Source organism: Podarcis erhardii (genome assembly GCF_964252035.2).
Source record: "Podarcis erhardii genome assembly, chromosome: 2".
Classification (NCBI taxonomy): domain Eukaryota; kingdom Metazoa; phylum Chordata; class Lepidosauria; order Squamata; family Lacertidae; genus Podarcis; species Podarcis erhardii.
In genome coordinates this window covers 63,090,982-63,109,148 of record NC_138498.1, presented here as the reverse complement: position 1 = coordinate 63,109,148, position 18,167 = coordinate 63,090,982, and the positions used below count along the sequence as shown (strand labels likewise).

General features: G+C 40.1%; 1 protein-coding gene across 2 annotated transcripts in view; it reads left to right on the top strand.

The window, feature by feature from the left end:
* Window positions 1-17,502, top strand: part of RNF130 (ring finger protein 130) — a 43,058-nt gene extending 25,556 nt beyond the window's left edge. The window contains exon 8 of one of the 2 annotated variants that reach the window (XM_081851468.1): window positions 8,058-17,502. In XM_081851468.1, the coding sequence (XP_081707594.1) occupies window positions 8,058-8,167 (110 nt within the window). In that variant the 3' untranslated portion in view covers window positions 8,168-17,502. Of the gene's footprint in view, window positions 1-2,058; window positions 2,240-8,057 lie in introns of those variants that run through there. The other variant, XM_081851467.1, reaches the window with a different exon arrangement.
* Window positions 17,503-18,167: the final 665 nt, after the last annotated feature.

Here is an 18,167-nt window from a genome sequence, read left to right as displayed (position 1 = left end):
TTAGAAGGAAGGAGATCTGGGAAACACCCAGAATACAGCGTTCTTTTACTAAGTTGCAATATCAGATTGTTAGAACATCTGAGGATAGGTTTTCCAAAGGGAGGGTACATTTTTTTATTTTTTAAGGGGAAGATGCGTTATCGTTCAATTTTACTTTGTATTCTGGCACTCCTGCTTTTTATTCATTTTGTGTGTGGATATGTGTGCATGCACTCCTTGTTTGGTTAAGTTTATATTAGCAAGCCTACCATTAAGGGAGAATTGTAAGGATCATTGCCTATATGGACTTAAGTGAACAAGCCTAGATAGTGCCTGTTCAGATTTAGATAACTGAATGTTATTTATTTGTCTAGGAATTATATTCAGGAAGTATATTCCAATAGGGAAGCTTAAGGGAAGTGCCATAGAGAGTAGTAAGGATGCTATTTTTTATTTAATATTTTTCTTCTGCTCCCAGAGAACCAAGAGCAGCTTACAATGAAAAATACAATAAAACAAACAATTTTTATCACTAAAACACAAATTTAAAAACAATTCCTGATAACAATTTAAAAGCAACAATCAATGAAGAATCAAGTTAAGGCTTAGTGCTGTATGTTTTTTAATAGTTGTTGAAAGGAAAACTTCTTTTAGCTTCTGTTTAGAGGAGAGTCTCTTGAATTCCTGATTCCAGCGCAGTATTATCACCAAGCAAGTGCTGGCTTGTATAGTATGATGTGCACGAGTTTGCTGCATTTGTGCACAGCCTCTTTGCTCCTGCTTCATTTATTTCTTTGTGCAAGCTGGGAAACAAATCAGGAAACCAGAGTTAACCATAGTTGCCTGTTACCTGCAAACTGGAGAAGTTACGGTTAACTGTAGATTCTTTGTTTCCTTACTCACATGAAGAGCCAAGTGACCTGAAGCAAAGGGGCTGTGTACAAGTGCATGAAACAGATTAAGCCTGAATTTGTGCAAACACAGCCACTGAATCTTGTGTCCGCCAACCTAATGGCCTGAGGTAATGGCACAGAGAGCAGGGCTTCCAAGGCACATCTCAAAGGTTTATATGGAAACTAACTATCCTTGAGATAGCCTGGTCAACAATGATGTACATCCTACAAGAAGTGCAGTATAGGAGAGAGCTTAAGGACGAGAATTTAGAGTGAACTAGGGGTGCACCAACATATGTGTGCTTAGTAACTCCTGGTCCTGTGATCAGTCTGCTGCAAGTAAGGAGGACAAATTATGCAGCAAACATATATTTGCAAGCAAATGTACATTAATAAATTATGGTTCTCGCTACATGTGGTGAGCAGCATGAACACAGAGCTTGCTCTCGCACACTGCCCCATGAAGGAGGTATATAGGCTACATATTTTACAGTAATTGACTAGTTCACCAGCACCCTGGTCTGGAATAATCTTACAATTTACTCATGTAGCATTTTGGCTGGCTACTTTCATATTTCCAAAAAGAGACTGGAATATTTTTTAGGGATTTCACACAATATTTCCTACTGGTGATAGCTGCATTAAACTAGAAGGTTCCTCCTAAATTTTTGTATGTAAAAGTAAAAATGATGCTTGCATAAATGGATACTACAGATAACCCAAAACCACTTTCATTCATTACTTTGCCATGCTGGAACAAGATGTGCAAGTTTCCCACATAGCGCCCCATCTCTGATCTTTTTGGTGGAGGAGATGCAGAGATTGTATTTTGGACATGTCACAGTATAATTGGAAGCCGGGAGAATTTGTATATTGTGTTCACGTACAGTATTTTTCTTTATTTCACCCCCCCCCCAAAAGGTGTAGTAAATAAATTAAACCTAGAGTGGAGGTCAAGGTGGTAGCTAGAATTCATAATTTATTTCCCATTTTTATGAACCATCTATTTTAACTGTAATATCTACGGATTTGCCACTTGTGAAAAAGGAATAGCTGTATGCCTTCCTTCCCACTGAATGAAAGCACTAGCAAGTTGTTTTTATTCTGCTCATAATTTATTTTGAACATTTGTACATTAAACAGCAACAATAAAATATTACTGATAATCTCTTTTACTTTCCCACAGAACTGAATGGTACTGAAGAAACACCTTGACTAATCGCTTTGGAGAGAGAGCGGCTTATTTTTATGTATCATTTCTAGATCATGTAACACAAGCATATGTTTTGTACATTCTATTTTCATAATTTGCTAAAGCTGAAGCTTTGTATTACAAAAGACTCAATAAAAGGTCAATCATAAAAAATGATTCTGAGATTGAATTTTATTATACGCTTGTCAGTGGAAAGTGGTCCCCCCCCCCCAATCCAGTGAATGTTTTCACCTAGTTCTGTTCAATGTATGGACATGTATCAGATTTTGATCTTATACTTCTCCTGTAAATTCAAGGCTTAGTTCCTTGAACTAAAAGTTAACACAAAAGTTTGCAGGAGGAAAGTTTTAGGTCCCTTCCTTCTGCCAGCATGCCTGCTCTTCCGCGGAAAGCTGTTCTGAAAAGTCAAGAAGGCCCTCTTAAACAACGTGAGATGTAGACCCTCCAAGTGTCCCTATTTTCTAGGGACAGTCCTGGATTTGCAGAAGCCATCCCAGTTTCTGATTTGATCCTGGAATGTCCTGCTTTTCCTTAGGATGTCCCTATTTTCATCAGATAAATGTTGGAGGGTATGGAATAGGATATCCCTAATAATCAGAGAAATGTTGGAGTGCAGGCCTGGTGCTGCTGCAGAGAGGACGAACTGCCTAAAATTGAGGTTGGATCCTATGATAAGTTAACTTATCTAGGAGTAAAGTTTCCCATTCTTTCCCTCTTCTAGTACCCCACCATGCTCCATTTTATATTATTCAAGAGGGCCCTTTGATCTTCTACAGCAGGCATCCCCAAACTTGGCCCTCCAGGTGTTTTGGGACTACAGCTCCCATCATCCCTAGCTAACAGCTCTGGATCCATTGCAGTCTGGCTTCCGCGCTGGTCATGGGACCGAGACGGCTCTGGTCGCCCTAACAGATGATCTCCGCAGGCAGCTGGATCGAGGCGGGTCGGGGCTGCTGATTATTCTAGACCTGTCAGCAGCCTTCGACATGGTCGATCACGAACACCTGGACCACCGCCTTGCCGACGTGAGGATTCAGGGCACAGTCCTTCAATGGCTGCGCTCATTTCTCTCTGGTCGGGGACAGAGGGTGGCGCTTGGGGGGGAATTGTCATCGCGCCACTCCTTGGTGTGTGGAGTGCCTCAGGGTGCGATTCTCTCCCCGATGCTTTTTAACATCTTTATGCGCCCCCTCGCCCAGCTTGTCCGGAGTTTTGGGCTGGGTTGCCATCAGTATACCGATGACATCCAACTCTATCTGTTGATGGATGGCCATCCTGACTCGGCCCCAGACACACTGACCAGATGTCTGGAAGCTGTGGCTGGATGGTTACGTGGGACCCAGTTGAAGCTAAATCCTTCGAAGACAGAGGTCCTCTGGCTGGGACGGGGTGATATGGGATTGAGGGGGCAACTCCCATCTCTTGCGGGGGTGCAGTTAGTGCCAGCATCGTCCATTAAGAGTTTGGGTGTAATCTTCGATACCTCCCTCTCTATGGAGGCGCAGATTACAGCTATAACAAAGGCAGCATTTTTTCATCTCCGCCAAGCTAAGCAGTTGGCTCCTTATCTCTCTCGCCCTGACCTAGCCACTGTGATCCACGCGACGGTCACCTCCAGACTGGATTATTGTAACTCGCTCTACGTGGGGCTACCCTTGAGACTGACCCAGAAACTCCAGCGGGTGCAGAATGCCGCGGCGAGACTCCTTATGGGGTCTTCGCTGCGAGTTCACATTCATCCGGTACTATACCAGCTGCACTGGCTCCCGGTGGAGTACAGGATCAGGTTTAAGGTGCTGGTTTTAACCTTTAAAGCCCTATACGGCCTAGGACCCTCATACCTACGGGACCGCCTCTCCTGGTATGTCCCACAGAGGAACTTACGGTCTGTAAATAAAAACATCTTGAAGATCCCAGGCCTCAGAGAGGTTAGGCTGGCCTCAACTAGAGCCAGGGCCTTCTCGGCTGCGGCTCCAATCTGGTGGAACGCTCTGTCACAAGAGACTAGGGCCCTGCGGGACCTGACATCTTTCCGCAGGGCCTGCAAGACAGAGCTGTTCCACCAGGCCTTTGGTCAGGGCGCAGCCTGACCCCCCTCCTCTGGCAATCTGCACAGAATTTTGCTTAATGGTTGCCATCAATTTGATTTTAATTAATTTTTATAATGAAATGTTTTTAGAATCGTTGGATTATTTTGCTTGTTGTTAGCCGCCCTGAGCCCAGCTTCGGCTGGGGAGGGCGGGATATAAATAAAATTTATTATTATTATTATTATTATTATTATTATTATTAACAGGACCAGTGGTCAGGGATGATGGGAATTGTAGTCCCAAAACATCTGGAGGGTCGAGTTTGGGGGTGCCTGTTCTACAGAGTCTTTTCAGAAGTCTGAGGGTAGCAAACATTCCTTCTGTGAACTTGCTTAACTTAGTATACAAGCCAAAGCTAACCTATGAATTAGAAAAAGGCACTACCTTTATGGATTTCCACGAAACACTAACGCAAATGGGAAGCAGTTCTTGCTAAAGGAAGGAGGGCTTGATTTCTGCTAATCCTCCCTTGTTCCAGCTCCCTGTATCGTATCTCGATAATGCTCTAAGGTATCTCAGTCCTCAAGGGTAGCTTTTTGGGGGTTGTAATGGAAAAGAAGAGGTGAGCAATCGCCTTTCCATAAGTGAAACTCCTCTTGCAATATTTGGGACTTAAATAATTATGACTCCAAATTTGTTCAGAGATTACAACTGGAAATACCAGGTATCGGATATATACTGTTTTATAGCTACATAAACATTTAGCTTGTGTTATTTCATTTTTTTATTATTATTATTCTCATAACAAGCTTCAACAACATGGCATCCTCATGGTTTTGTCTTCCGTTTCTCATTCCTTAATACTTCTGCATATGAAGAATGGCAATTGTGGTCTGTTTTTAGATAAGTTATTACAAAAGCTAACGCTTGAACAACCTAAATTACCTCAGCTCTCTGCTGTTCAAAAAAATATTCAGGAAAAGAAGAAATTGTCTGGTTAGATAGCTTTCATTGTTGTTGGGGTTAAATAGAGTGTTTGGCAAAAACATGATGTATCAATAAAGGAATAGGTGTATAATGTATATAGGTATACATGCATTTATACATACTCTTTTCTCTCTTGACTCTTCTACTGTGGCACTGGGGAAAATGCATTGGGTGGATGTTGCGAGCAGGCCAGGAATTCGGGCAGCTGATTTGGGGGAAGAGTATCTAGATCCAGTGGCCCTTTAGAATCATTGGCTGCATCGCAATCAACTGGGCAGGATTCTGCTCCTCCTGCAAGGAGACCTCAGTTTCAGGGTGTGGTACAGTTGCCCCTGACAATTCTAAATTTAACTGTATCGAAGATGGGAAAAGAAATTTATTTAAATAAAATTTACTCCTTGCAAACCACCGAATTGTCCCTTCTCTGCTACTTCTACATCACAAATTATTCTCTAAGGGAATCAACACTGAACACTAATGTGAAAGTGTGTTCAGCTATTGTGATTGGAAATGAATGGTGTATAGGATTGCTTCCACAGCAAGCTCTTCCATTTCAAATCGGGTCAGTGACACAAAATCTCATGTCCCTGCTGCTTTTTCAGTAGTGGTGCTTGCTTGCACTTCCAAGCCATTGAACACAGCACATTCTTCTTCTTCTTTTCTCATAGAGTAAGAATCATTCAGCTCTTTATAAAGAAAATCCACAGTGGCCTTGTTAGTGAATGTAGAGCTGTTGGGCTCTTGATTTCCAGCCAAAAGCTAATGTCAGACTTAATGAGATTGACTATTGAATCAGGCAGACAAAAAGGCATAAGCTAGCCAAAGCCAGAACCTTTTGTGTTTTTGTTCAATCAAAGTTTAACCTACTTTTGAATTTAGTACTGTGTTTAATTAAAATAAGCCAGTTTGCATTTCTAGCTATCAAAAAAGGAGCTGCCGTTCCTTTTTTATGATGCTTTTTAAGAAATATTGGGGCTGGGGATTTAAAAGTACTTCTTGAACTTGGGAAAGCAGCCAACATCTATATTAAAATAGTAGCTTAATTTGTAGCTGTCAGGAAACCGTCAGCTGAGAAAGCAGCTTTTATTAATTAGAAATGAAGTGTGTTAAAGTTTCCATAATAGAATATTTCAAAATGTCTTTGAAACGTTCAGAGAAATGTCACAAATAAGGAAGTGACTTTGCTTTAGAAAATGTGAAAAAGTCAAACTGAGGAGGAAGGAAGTACCACGTGAATTTTCAAAACATTGTTTTGCCTTTTTTTTTTTTTTTTGAAAAGCTGAAAAAACGGTTCTTTGTATGTTGAATGCCTGCATGTAAATTTTATTAGCCAGTTTTGTAACATTTGAATCAGACCTCATGAGCATAATGAACCTGGTCAATTCTTTCTAGATTTCTGTTTTATTCATTACATGTAGCGAAGTTGCTGTGCTAGCAAACAAATAAGCTAAGAATTTTTTAATGAATGGGAGGAGGGGAAAATGTATGTAGGTCAGTCCTTTTCTTGTCTCTTGATATGGGCTTGACTTGTGAAACCCAGTCAAAAGGCAAGAGAACCTTCAATCTGCAAGGCAACATGTCCTTTACTAGGCTCCATTTCTGGCAATTGGAGTTGCAGGGAGAGGCTATAGTTATAAGCAAGCTTCAGATTGCTTTAAGGCAACAGAATAAGCAATAACACATGTGTTTGCCTTCCTCATGCTAGTAACAGCAAGATTTGATGACAGCTTTTTCTTAGTGCACTCTGAGAGTAGGCATATAGTCTTCATCACAGAGATCAGGAAAATTGAACCAATTTGTAGTCAAAAAGCCCATGGCTGTGTTTAAATTTAGCCCATACTGCTGCTTTCACAGCAGTGAGAAGCAAACCTCTGATCGAAATCAATTTAGACTGTCAGTCAACTAGCTGTAGCAGAAATCTGTTTTTTCCAGCATCTTGCTACAGTGATGTAAGCAGCTTCTTTGCAGGGCCTTGGGTGGATGGGGGGAATACTAGGTAAAAGTTTGGATGAGAGGGATGGTAGAAATGTCTTGGAAGCTTACAACGAATTGGTGAATACAGAGCAATGTGGGTGAAATGACCCAAATAAAAAAGAGGAAAGTGTCAAGGATTTCCTAACAAAAATGGACAGTCTGTGTTGAAGGAAAAGAATGGAGAGAGAACTTGATAGGCAAATGTGACACGAGGCAGATCTGTAACCAGATTATTGAACAGATGTAAAAGGATAGAATGGTATTAATATTTAACATTTAGAAAACACCTAAACTTTTTAAGCGTTATACATATGTTTAAAGATAAGACTGTCACTGCCTGCCTTATGATCATAGGCCATCTGCCTGGTGTCTGGGAAGGGGCAAAGTGTGCTTCTGCAGTCCCAGGTAACAGGCAGTTGGAGCAAAATATTCTTTCATGCAGGGTTGCAGGAAGCATTCCCTCTGCAGTTGTTCATACTGTGACTGATGAAAGAGATCTGGATACATTGCAGAAGTTCTATTTTCCAGGTGTCTAATATGTAACAGCACTGACTGCTTTCTGCACAAAACACAAGTGACACGCTTCTGCACACAAGCCTTGCGGCCCTTCTTGGCAAATGTTTCATACACAGGCTACCTTGAATTTTATTTTATTAAATTTGTATACTGCCCTTCATCCAAAGATCACACCTACGTGTCATCAGCCGAGAGTTTATTAAACCTGTAGTATTACAATGTCCATACAAAAGTATGCAATGGGTTTATTACCGGAAAAAGAGGGGTCTTTCTAATTTTTCAATAATTCACATAGCCCAGATAACGATGGTTAATTTTTTAAAATAAACCTGATGTTTCTTTTGCATTTCTGTGACCTTGGTATAAAAGTAGATTGAAATGTGTAAACTTTGTTGTTAGCAGAGTCGCTTTGTTTTTTCTGCCTCGTTCCTAATAGGATTCTTTTTATTGTTGCTTCTTTCCTAGGTGGCCACTTCTTTCACCGTAATTCCCTCTCTCCTCGGAGCCTGGTTTATGAGAATGACTTCTCTTCCATTGAACCTGTCTTGGACATGTATGATGAGAACAAGACCTGAAGGGGATCTGCATTCTTATTGCTTTGCTCTCTTTCCCCTTTCCTTTTCCGTTTCTCATTCCTATTGTTGTGTACTCCTTCCATGGGTGTCCTTTGTCTGAAGAAGAGCTGCCTTTTCCAGAACATGTGCCTGGCTGCCAGGCTGCAAAGGTGAAGCTCAGCTGAGGCAATATCCAAGGATGACATCTGTAAACGGATGAAGTGTGTGCACAAAGTCGGCTGTTGGAGGTTGCCGAGTGACCAAGTTGTCATTAGCAGTGCCAGCGGGATGGTGTTGGTATGCTAGAGGTTTTGCCCTACTCTCAGTTTTAATTTTGTACAACAGTCACCTCTCTCGAGTAGGCACATGATATTTCTCTTCTTTTTTAAAAAAAAAAAAAAGTTGCAGTGTTTGCCAGCTTAGTTGCCTGATGGAGGAGATGGTAGGCTACATGTCCAAAGCGCTCCAGTTATTCTTCATTCTAACCTTGATCTTACACTGAACATCCCCATTCCAAAGGGATCTATGAGAAATGTATTAATGTTCCAGCTTTCCATTTAACAAGCTGATGGCAGAACAAGCCAACGTTACAGCAGCATTACAGCCTGCAATATTCGTACTGGATTTTTCAGGGGTGGGGGATGAGGGTTCCTACTTCATTGCTGCGGTTAAATATGAACAAAAGCTGCTTAGAAAGAATGCAAAAAAAAACAAACAAAAACAGCCATTTTTACAGCCTTCCTGCTGAAGGAATCTCAGACTGATGCTGCTGCTGAAATTTATAAAACCAATATTTGATCTTTAGATGATTAAGACTTCTTAAGAAGAACCCAGGAATCAGAAATAGGTTATTGCTTGTTTTTTTAAAAGGTGTGTACTTTTTCACTCTGATTTTTAAAAAGCCACTTACGTTGGTGTTACATACTGAAAGAACTGGAAGCATCCTTCATACATTTTTACCTGAGATAACTAATCATAAAGCAACAAACACTTTTCTGAAGCTACACCTGTTCCGGAGGACATCAACAGTATGAATCCAGTATGGAGGAAATGCAGTTGCTACTTTGACATCCAGGAGTAAATCCATATTTACTAGAATGGGACAGTGGCTGTAGGAAATAAACTTTCCAACTGATGCAAAAATGGACAGCTAAAAGAACAAAGACTATAGGGTGTGTGTTTTTTAAGTAGTTGGCAGTGTTGCTTAAGCAAAAAATAGCAATTCAGAACAAAATTATGCGATGGTGCATCTAAAGTAGCTTTTCCTACTGTGGATGCTGCATAAAATGTAACAATTGAGAATAGTCGTCCCCCCGCCCCATTGCAAATCTGAGCTGCTGTAGAGATAGAAGTGGTATGCTTGTAGTGTGGACACTTAATGCTCTTATGAATCTTGATTGTTGAAGAAATTGAAAACCAAAAGAAAAGGTAAGGAATGTTGGGTGGGTGTCTCGTTCCATTCAGGCAGCTTACAGATGAAAAATGTCTTGTTTTTCTCCTGCAGAAAGTGGGCTTTCACAAGATCTCTCCTGCCCTGAAATGTTGTGATGCTGAAAGTTTTATGCAAAGACTTGAAATTATCTCTGTGAAGCTAAGTGTTTCTTCGTTAGCAGGAATGCCCTTTCTGTGTTGCTGAGATGGCCATATTGTGTGTCTGATCATTCTTAACTGGGTGATACAGAGCTTAGGGACTTAGCACTGGCAGCCGTTTTGTTTGTTATATGTGCCAGGTAAGTTTTAATGTACTCCACTGAACTGTGAAAGATTCTTTGCAAAATCTATTTAAAAGCACAGTCTTGAAGTATTGTGAATGAAAGTTAGATGATTTAGTGGAGAAAATCAGTAATACTGATTACATGATTACAATGATATTATTTAAATGGACACACAAAGTCTAGCATTCATTTTTCCTTTCACAAACTGCCAATACCATACACTTCTCTGATGGCAAGAAAGCATCTTATGAAAGGAGTGTATGTAAAGTGCTCTCGTATTGCAGAGTTTTTAGTGCATAGCTAGAATCTTGATTAAAAAATGCCTAAAACAGGTTCTGCCCCTGCCCAATCCCTTTTAACTATACATCTGCAATTATTCACATGTAATAAATCACAGTAGTTTACCTGATTTTAAAATTTTAACTAGCTGAAGTTAATTTTAAAACTGAACTGTTACTGAACTTTACTGAATTCTTACAGCCATAACATTGAAGTCTTTAAGACTGGATGTTTGGCAGGATGTTGTGGAATGTTCAAAGGTCACTGTGTAGGCCCATAGCCTGAAAGGCAATAAAATATATTAACTGGATAAACATTTAGAAAATGCTAATTGGAAGCAAAAATACCAATAATTCTTTGTGCACAGAGGGCCCATTCCAGAGAAAATGTAGTTCTATCAGTGGTTGATTTCAATGAGATTTAAGTGTAATTACATTCCTTTGTATTTGCATTTTAACAGGTGAATGGTAATATCATAGTCATGTTTTTAACAGATTCAGGCCACTATTTTAACCAAATTTATACCGTTTTTAGCAAGATCCAGGCTTCTCCTCCTCCTAACTTAATGGATTTTCAAGCTGGAATCATTCTATATAGATGAATAAGGCAACTTAGGATTTAGGGCATTGTTTGCTAGCTGTAAACAATGTTTGCTCTCCAAATCAAGGAGAGATCTATTGTTTGAACTTATACAGCTGCTGCTATAAAGTCAGATCATTGGCTCCTCTAGCATCATATTGCCTGTTCTGGCTGCTAGCTGCCCCAAATCCCAGGCCTGCTGCCCCAAATGCTTTAAAATAGAGGCGCTACCATGGATGAGTTTGGTATCTTCTGCATGCGAAACCTATGTTTTATCACTGAGCTATGCTCTGCCCTCTCTCCTTTTTAGAACATGAGGCAGGGCAATCAGAATTCAGTGAACTACAGCTGGCCACTACACTAATATTTCTCTTTGGTATCTGAGGCATTGGTGGCAGTGCCTGAAGCTAAGAAAATAGAGCAATGAAAGGGAAACATGGAAGCCTTAAACAAACTGTCGTTACTATTGAGTTATCTGTCTGACTCAGAATGTTGCGCCCTACTGCGGCCGTTCAACATGTCTTGGCTCATGAAAAACCTTGACAGTTGCCACTGGAGCATATTCTGTGTCCTGATAACTTGGGAATGGGCAGCAATCAAGAAAAGCCTTCAATTGTAGCTTTTCAAATGTGGCTTTTGTCTGAGCTGTAAATTGTAGTATCCCTCTGAACAATAAAAGCAAACAAACCAGCCCCCAGAATTCACAAGAAAGCACCCTTTGGAAAAGCCTAGTGCTGCTTAAACTTCAATGATTCCTTAAGTAGATGTCATCAAGATTGAGCCTCCTTCCCCTATAAATCTTCCCAAACATAAAATATTTTGCTATCTTAAGAGAGAATGCAGTAGGGGGGTGAGCTCTAATTTAAGTATTATGTATTGCCCTTTAAGAACAATGGTGGCTTACGTTCAGGGACATTTATTTTATCTTGACAGTATCATTCACTCTTTTATTTAGCCCAAGATGGGGTTTTTAAAAAAATAATAATCAAGATTTCTGAATACAGGTCAGACCATGATGTGAGCACACATTGATTCATTCTCAAGACTAGAATGTTTGTACATAATCAGCCCAAATTTGGGGTGGGTAGGGTAGGGTTGAGATGGATTTGGTCTTGTGAACCTACTATTTTGCCGTTGACACTGTTGTGAAAAACAGTATTTTTAAAATAAAAAGACAACTGGGGAAATCGGCTTGTACATAATCACAAGTTTTAAAACTCCCATCCTGCTTATATGTGGCTACACTCCAAGCAAAAAAAACAGCTTGCATAGTTTTTAAAGATGTTTTTATTACATGTGAAATGGCTGTTCAGTCTTCTCACTTGAAAAGTGCAGCAAATACTTAGCCCAATATAAGAATTGTGCTATACATGTTTTTTTTTCTTCAGAGTTTATCCCATGTAAGGAAAAAAATGTGAGAAAGTGGCTCTTCCAAAAGGGATTCTTCATGTGCCTTGCCATCCAGCATTGCACAAGGACCCCTAGCCAACTACATTGCACAAGGACCCCTAGCCTGCTCTGCAACTTTCTAGAGAGCATGCATTTTATTGATATCTGGGTGTGGCTACTTATTATAGGTAACACAAAAACAGGTAATGCAGGCACGGGGGTGGGGCATGTCTGTTTCTAAATTTATTACACTCCCAAAGATTTCAGGCAGTTCATTTGAAAGATTAGTTAATTGCACACATCCTTGCTCAGTTTTCCCCCTTTATGTGTATAACTAATTTACCTAGTTAAGAATGCATTTTAGCAGACTTATATTGTTTTTATTATCTAATTCCCTAACTGTCACTTTGTTCAAGAACTGCACAGGTATGTAGAGGCTATACTATTACAAGTAAAGTAAACTGTGGTTCAATTGATAGAAGCTACGTCCTCTCCTTTTCCTGTTACTTTTCTGGGGTTTATTATTGCAACTGGAGGAAATTGTAGCAATGATAGGCTGTGGTCTGGTCCACACACTTAACAGGCATTTTCGCATTGTGGAACAGACATGTACTCTTCTCACCCACCGCATAACACCACGCATCGCATACAGCGAACAGTTCACAAAAAGGCCCAAATTTCACAACTTGATTTCACAAGCCAGTTTCACATGATTTCCCCTTGCCTCTGCATGAGACACTCTGTCTCATCTTATGTTCATGGGGCAGGGGTGGGAGGGAGAGGAGGGATAGTTATAGGGCATGTCAAGTCATAGAATCACAGAGTTGGAAGGGACCCTGAGGATCATCTAGTCCAACACCCTGCAATGCAGGAATAGGCAACTGTCCCAGATGGGGATCAAACCTGCAACCTTGGCATTATCAGCACCACATAACCAACTGAGCTATCCAGGCTGATATGCACCTTCTTCACCAGTGTATTCACAGGATTGAGGGCTAATATATGAACAAGACCATTATCCACAAACTATTTTTAAAAGGTGTGCATATATTAAAAGCCTGTTTCACTTGTAAATTCCTAGGAGATAGGCACGCACAATTAAGATTAACAGCCCTAAGAAAATGCGATTTTAAAAAATGTGAATAGGAATAGGAACCATACACATACAAATAGACTGTTGCAGTGAGGGCAAAAATGTGGGTAAAACAGTAACTTTGGGCAAATGGTTTGTTGATTTAGGAGTGCAAATACTTTAGTTAGGCAGAATAGTAACCCATGGACATATCTACCCTACAAATAAATGAAAGTGTTTTATACCACTTTTGCTGCCTTTATGCCAGAAAGAGAAGGGTGTATTCAATCTAGCCTGGACTAAAAATAATCATTGACTAATGCAATCAGCAAAGTGTGTGAGCATGGAAAAGGATAGTAAAAGCTGGTGCCTTCCCACTTTTAAAGCTGAGCATTTTTATCCATTCCTGGACTTTAGACAGCTAGTGTTCTTCCTTCCACAGGCAAACCACTTTCCCTTGGCATCTGTGTTTTTATTGGTTGTGATAAAGGAAGCTGGTAGGCTTGTTTTGCACAATTTTAGAGCTGGAAGGTCATAAGGCATCTAATCTACTCCTGAATAAGTGTATTTACATATAAACCACCATAAAAAATATTTCTCTAACCTTGTTTAAAAATGCCCAGTGACAGAGACTCCCTTAGTAACTTGTTCCATTCATTGTTGCTTCCTAATTATTCCTCCTACTCAATAATTTCCCTTGCTCACTTTCTGATTCATGTTCTAACTTGTGTGCCACACCCTCCCACACCCAATAATACTGTTTTTCACAGTAGTTATGAGTCCATCTCTATCCAGAGGGCATATCAACATATTTAAAACATGAAGGCCTATACAAAGACTCTGTTTTCGCAGCAAGACTGCATTGATGTGCCCTATGTGAATGTACAGAGATTAAACAAAGTAGCTAAGAAGCATCTGCATCATGGTTCCATGACGTTCAGTTGTTTACAGTGACATCTAGTGGGGAAGAAGAGGGTAAATCAGCTCTCCAGGCATTCATCTGATGTTTAAACAAAGAAAACTCCTCGAGTCCTATTGTTTGGCCTACATAGGAAAGAAAAACAGATATATAGCAACTTTTCAAGCAGACAATGCTGTATCCCCTTAACCTTTTCTTCAACTGACCTATTATTTGGTGAAATCAGCATATTATGGATAGCCTTCTACTAGGTGCTATTGGGGTAAATGAAATAGGCATAATCCTTTCTGTACAAAACTCAGCAGCTAACAAGAGAGTAGTTTGGTTTTATTGTTCCTTTTTCAAGCTGTACTTCGCCTATAAAACATTTGCAGTTAGAAGGCTTGTCTACCCTCCTGTCACTCCCGTATGTGTGGAAAGGGCTTCACACCCTCTTAGATTGTATTTATTTATTGCAGTTGATTGGTGCAGTCAAAACTGTATTATAGTTGTACTGAAGCAGCACAACTGCACTAATGGGTAGTGCAGTTGTACCAAGGATAGCTGCTTCTCTTCAAAACAGTGCCACTTGAACCACACAGCCTGTTTTTGGCAGTGCTCCGTTTGTAAAGCTTATCCTAGTATACAGTTGCAGTGATGGGGGGGGGGCTGTACCTCTTGAGTTCCCCTCTGTCACGTGGCTATTTAAAGCATAGGTTCCCTGATATTTCAGCTTAGACTGCAGAGGGATGACATCAGTTGAAACTGACCTGCAGTAAACTAGCAGTATGTAAACTCAGATTTTACTGTGTTCTGAAACTGGCACAATTAGCAGAATGTACATGATGTATTGCTATTAGCACACCTGTGCATTTGCTATAGGAGGGGCTTAGCTCCCTTTCCTATCAGTTCAGTAAAAAGATGATGATCTGGTGTAGGATTCACATGCACCAGGCGGGAAACAAGTGAGTTTTTGAACAGGAAATATCTAGTTCCATCCAAGCGCTAAACAAGCAAGTTATGTTCAATGCTTCTGTTTCCTCATATAATATGGTAATAATACCTACCTCACAGGAATAGTGTGAGACTTCATTCATTAATATTTATTAAGAATGGCAAGCTTCTTGCATGGATGGTGCTATGTAAATGCTTACATGTTTGTTCGCTTGTTTGCTTATATATCTTCCCAGTTTTCCCTATAGATGTCAGGCCCTCTGGGGTGCTGGACCATGTTGGCTAAAGCGTTGTGATCTGTTATTGTATCTGTACTCTGATTGTCTGCCTCTCTTTTTATTATTTAGTGTTTGTTCACTTATGCTTGATGGGCCATGCTTGTAACTCTCCTAAATGTTATTTCTTTTGATGTATCCAGACAATAGAATACAGTGGAATGGCATTTTAAAGGGATGATCTGCTGACTCACTAAATTGGCATACTCCCAATGAGTTCAGAATGTCTACGCTAGTATAAAGGGTCAATGATTCTCCCGTTAGAATTGCCAGTCATGTCAATGATGGGATTTTAGCAAATGCCAGCTATTGAAGTTGTGTTCCATCAAGCACCTAGATTGCTAAAACCATGTTCTTATTATGTTGAGATTTGCTCAAATTATGGGGGGAAAGAAGATAGTGGTCCTTTATAAAACCCACAAGCCTCAACTCCTGAGACTGCCCAATTTTAGTCAGATCATGGGCCCCCTGCACTCTCCCAAAAACAGTAGTTAAGGGGATCAGGCCCTCTCTGAGCTCCCTGTAATTTGAGCACTTCTGACAATCCCTGTAAGGGGGTATAAGAACCTAAAAAACACACACCAGCTATCACATTTGTTAACACACTGATGAGGTTGATCTGCATTAACGAAAAGCACATGTCAAATAACTGTCACTCAGCTCTGTAGCTTGGAGAAAAGAGTTGCCATTTTTCTAGCATATAATCTAATCATTTGGAATGGCTCTGGCTGCCCCACTTCCAAGGTCAGTGAAGTTTCCTTCAGTTCTGGGAACTGAAGAGAAGAGACACTTGCTATGTGGTAGTTAGGCTGTACTGTCTTAGATATGATGGTGGTGGTTGTAATTAACAGGAGCATGATGAATAACCCTCATACCTGGGCTTTATCCAGACACTGTATATCAAGGGTGGCTAATCTGCAACTCTCCAAATATTGTTGAAATCCAGCTCCCATCAGTCTCAGACAGTATGGCTAATGGTCAGGGGTAGGTACACCACCTCTGCTGTATATGAAGGCTTTGCCAGCTTTTTCTGAAAGAGTTCCTGTGCCTTTCACAGCTGTATCCCAGGCTAAAATGCAACTTGTACAACTTCTCTTGGCATAAAGATGCAGTCATTTTTTTGGGGGGGGGGGGGGAGCTGCAGTTGCTAAGTTCCTTCTTGTCATGCAGCAACTGAAACCACAGGAGCCCAGCCAAGAAAAAGAGGGGGAGGAGAAAATCTGTGGATATTTGGAAATCAACACTTGTGGGTTTAAGAGGAAATGCTGCCACCAGAATTAAACATTTGACCTGCTTTCCTCTCTTCTTTACATCTGCACATTGCTCACTCTGGTGATTAAAATTGCTGCACTAAGCCTTATATGTTGGGAGAAAATAACTTTTCTGAAGTGCACAAAGCTAGCGGTATCCCAGTTGTTTGGTCAACTTAGCAGCAAAATAAATGGATATCTGCTAGATGACCTTTTTGTGCCACTTAAGGGCTATGCATGCAATCCTTAGGTTTGTGGTTATCCATAGAAACTATTTATATGGATATTTAGTTACGCTGAACCAACAGTTTGCATTTGTATCAGCACACAGTTCAGTGGATGTGCTTAATCATGATTTGAGCTCATGTAACTACAACCAGCAGTCTTGAATCCAGACTGTTAGCCCAGATAGAAAATTTAAGTGGATAACTCTGTAGGCAAGGCTCATGTGTCTGCTCAGGATCCCCAGGTACAGGCCAAGATTAACTATGCACAAAATGCAGTGAGAATAACTTTTAACAGGTCTTTTGCAATGTGATGAGTGAAAGTGATTAAACTATCAAACAGCGTGTATGTAAAATACAATGGCAGGGCCTATGTATTTGAATTCCTCATTGCCATATTGTGAATTATACCAGTAAGAACAACAGAGAGCCGAAAAATACAAACAAGCTACTAGAGGTCTGGCAAAGTGAAAAGGATTATTTGCCTTGTTTCTAATCTAGGCATGTGCAGGCAGTATGCCACCCTCTTGACAATCTAAACTTTAAAATCTGTGTGATAAGCTGTAGCTTGGCAGCCACAAAAATTCTTAGTCTACATATTTTGATGTAAGTATACTACTATATTGTAGCTATGTGGTATATGCTGATATGTTAATAGTGTATACCTTTAAGTTAGGATTTGCTAATGTATTACATTTCAATAAAAAGCTATTTAAAAACAGCCTATGCCTGCTTAATGGTGTTCCATTGCTCTGTATATGTGAGAATTTCACTGCCTGGCAAATCCCAGTGCACAACTGGTGAGACAATCTGAGATACCTGTTCTCCAGTGCTTCAAGAAAATGGATGAAATCTTCGGCACACAGAAAATTATCTTCTAGGTATCTCAGATGGCTCTTCGTGCATTTTATTTCCTGTTATACTTAGATATCATGTGACCACATGGCAGATAAGGAACCAGTGGACAAATAAAAAATAAGCTCGTCTGCCTGATTCTCATCTCATGATACTTCACAAACTGTACTTTCACATAGTCAATTTTGTGTTCTATGGTGTTCAGCAATTTTACAGCAGGCAGTTAAGAAGAATAGCAAGGCAAGATAATATAGGAAGAAGGAGCAATCCCTAAATCTTAAGGTCTAACTCTTGTCTATAGACCACTAGTGGTCTATGAGCCTCATTCAGGCATGTCTGTGGATTTGTGGCTGAAGACTGGAGATGGCACAGCCATTAATTTGATTATAATATTAATATTTATTGTAAATATTTTAATTCTATGGAATTAAAATGGTAATACACTAAAATTAAAATAAAAGAAGCAATGAAATTTAGCACATCTAGCACATTGCATTACAATTGTTACAATAGAATTATTAAATGGTCCGG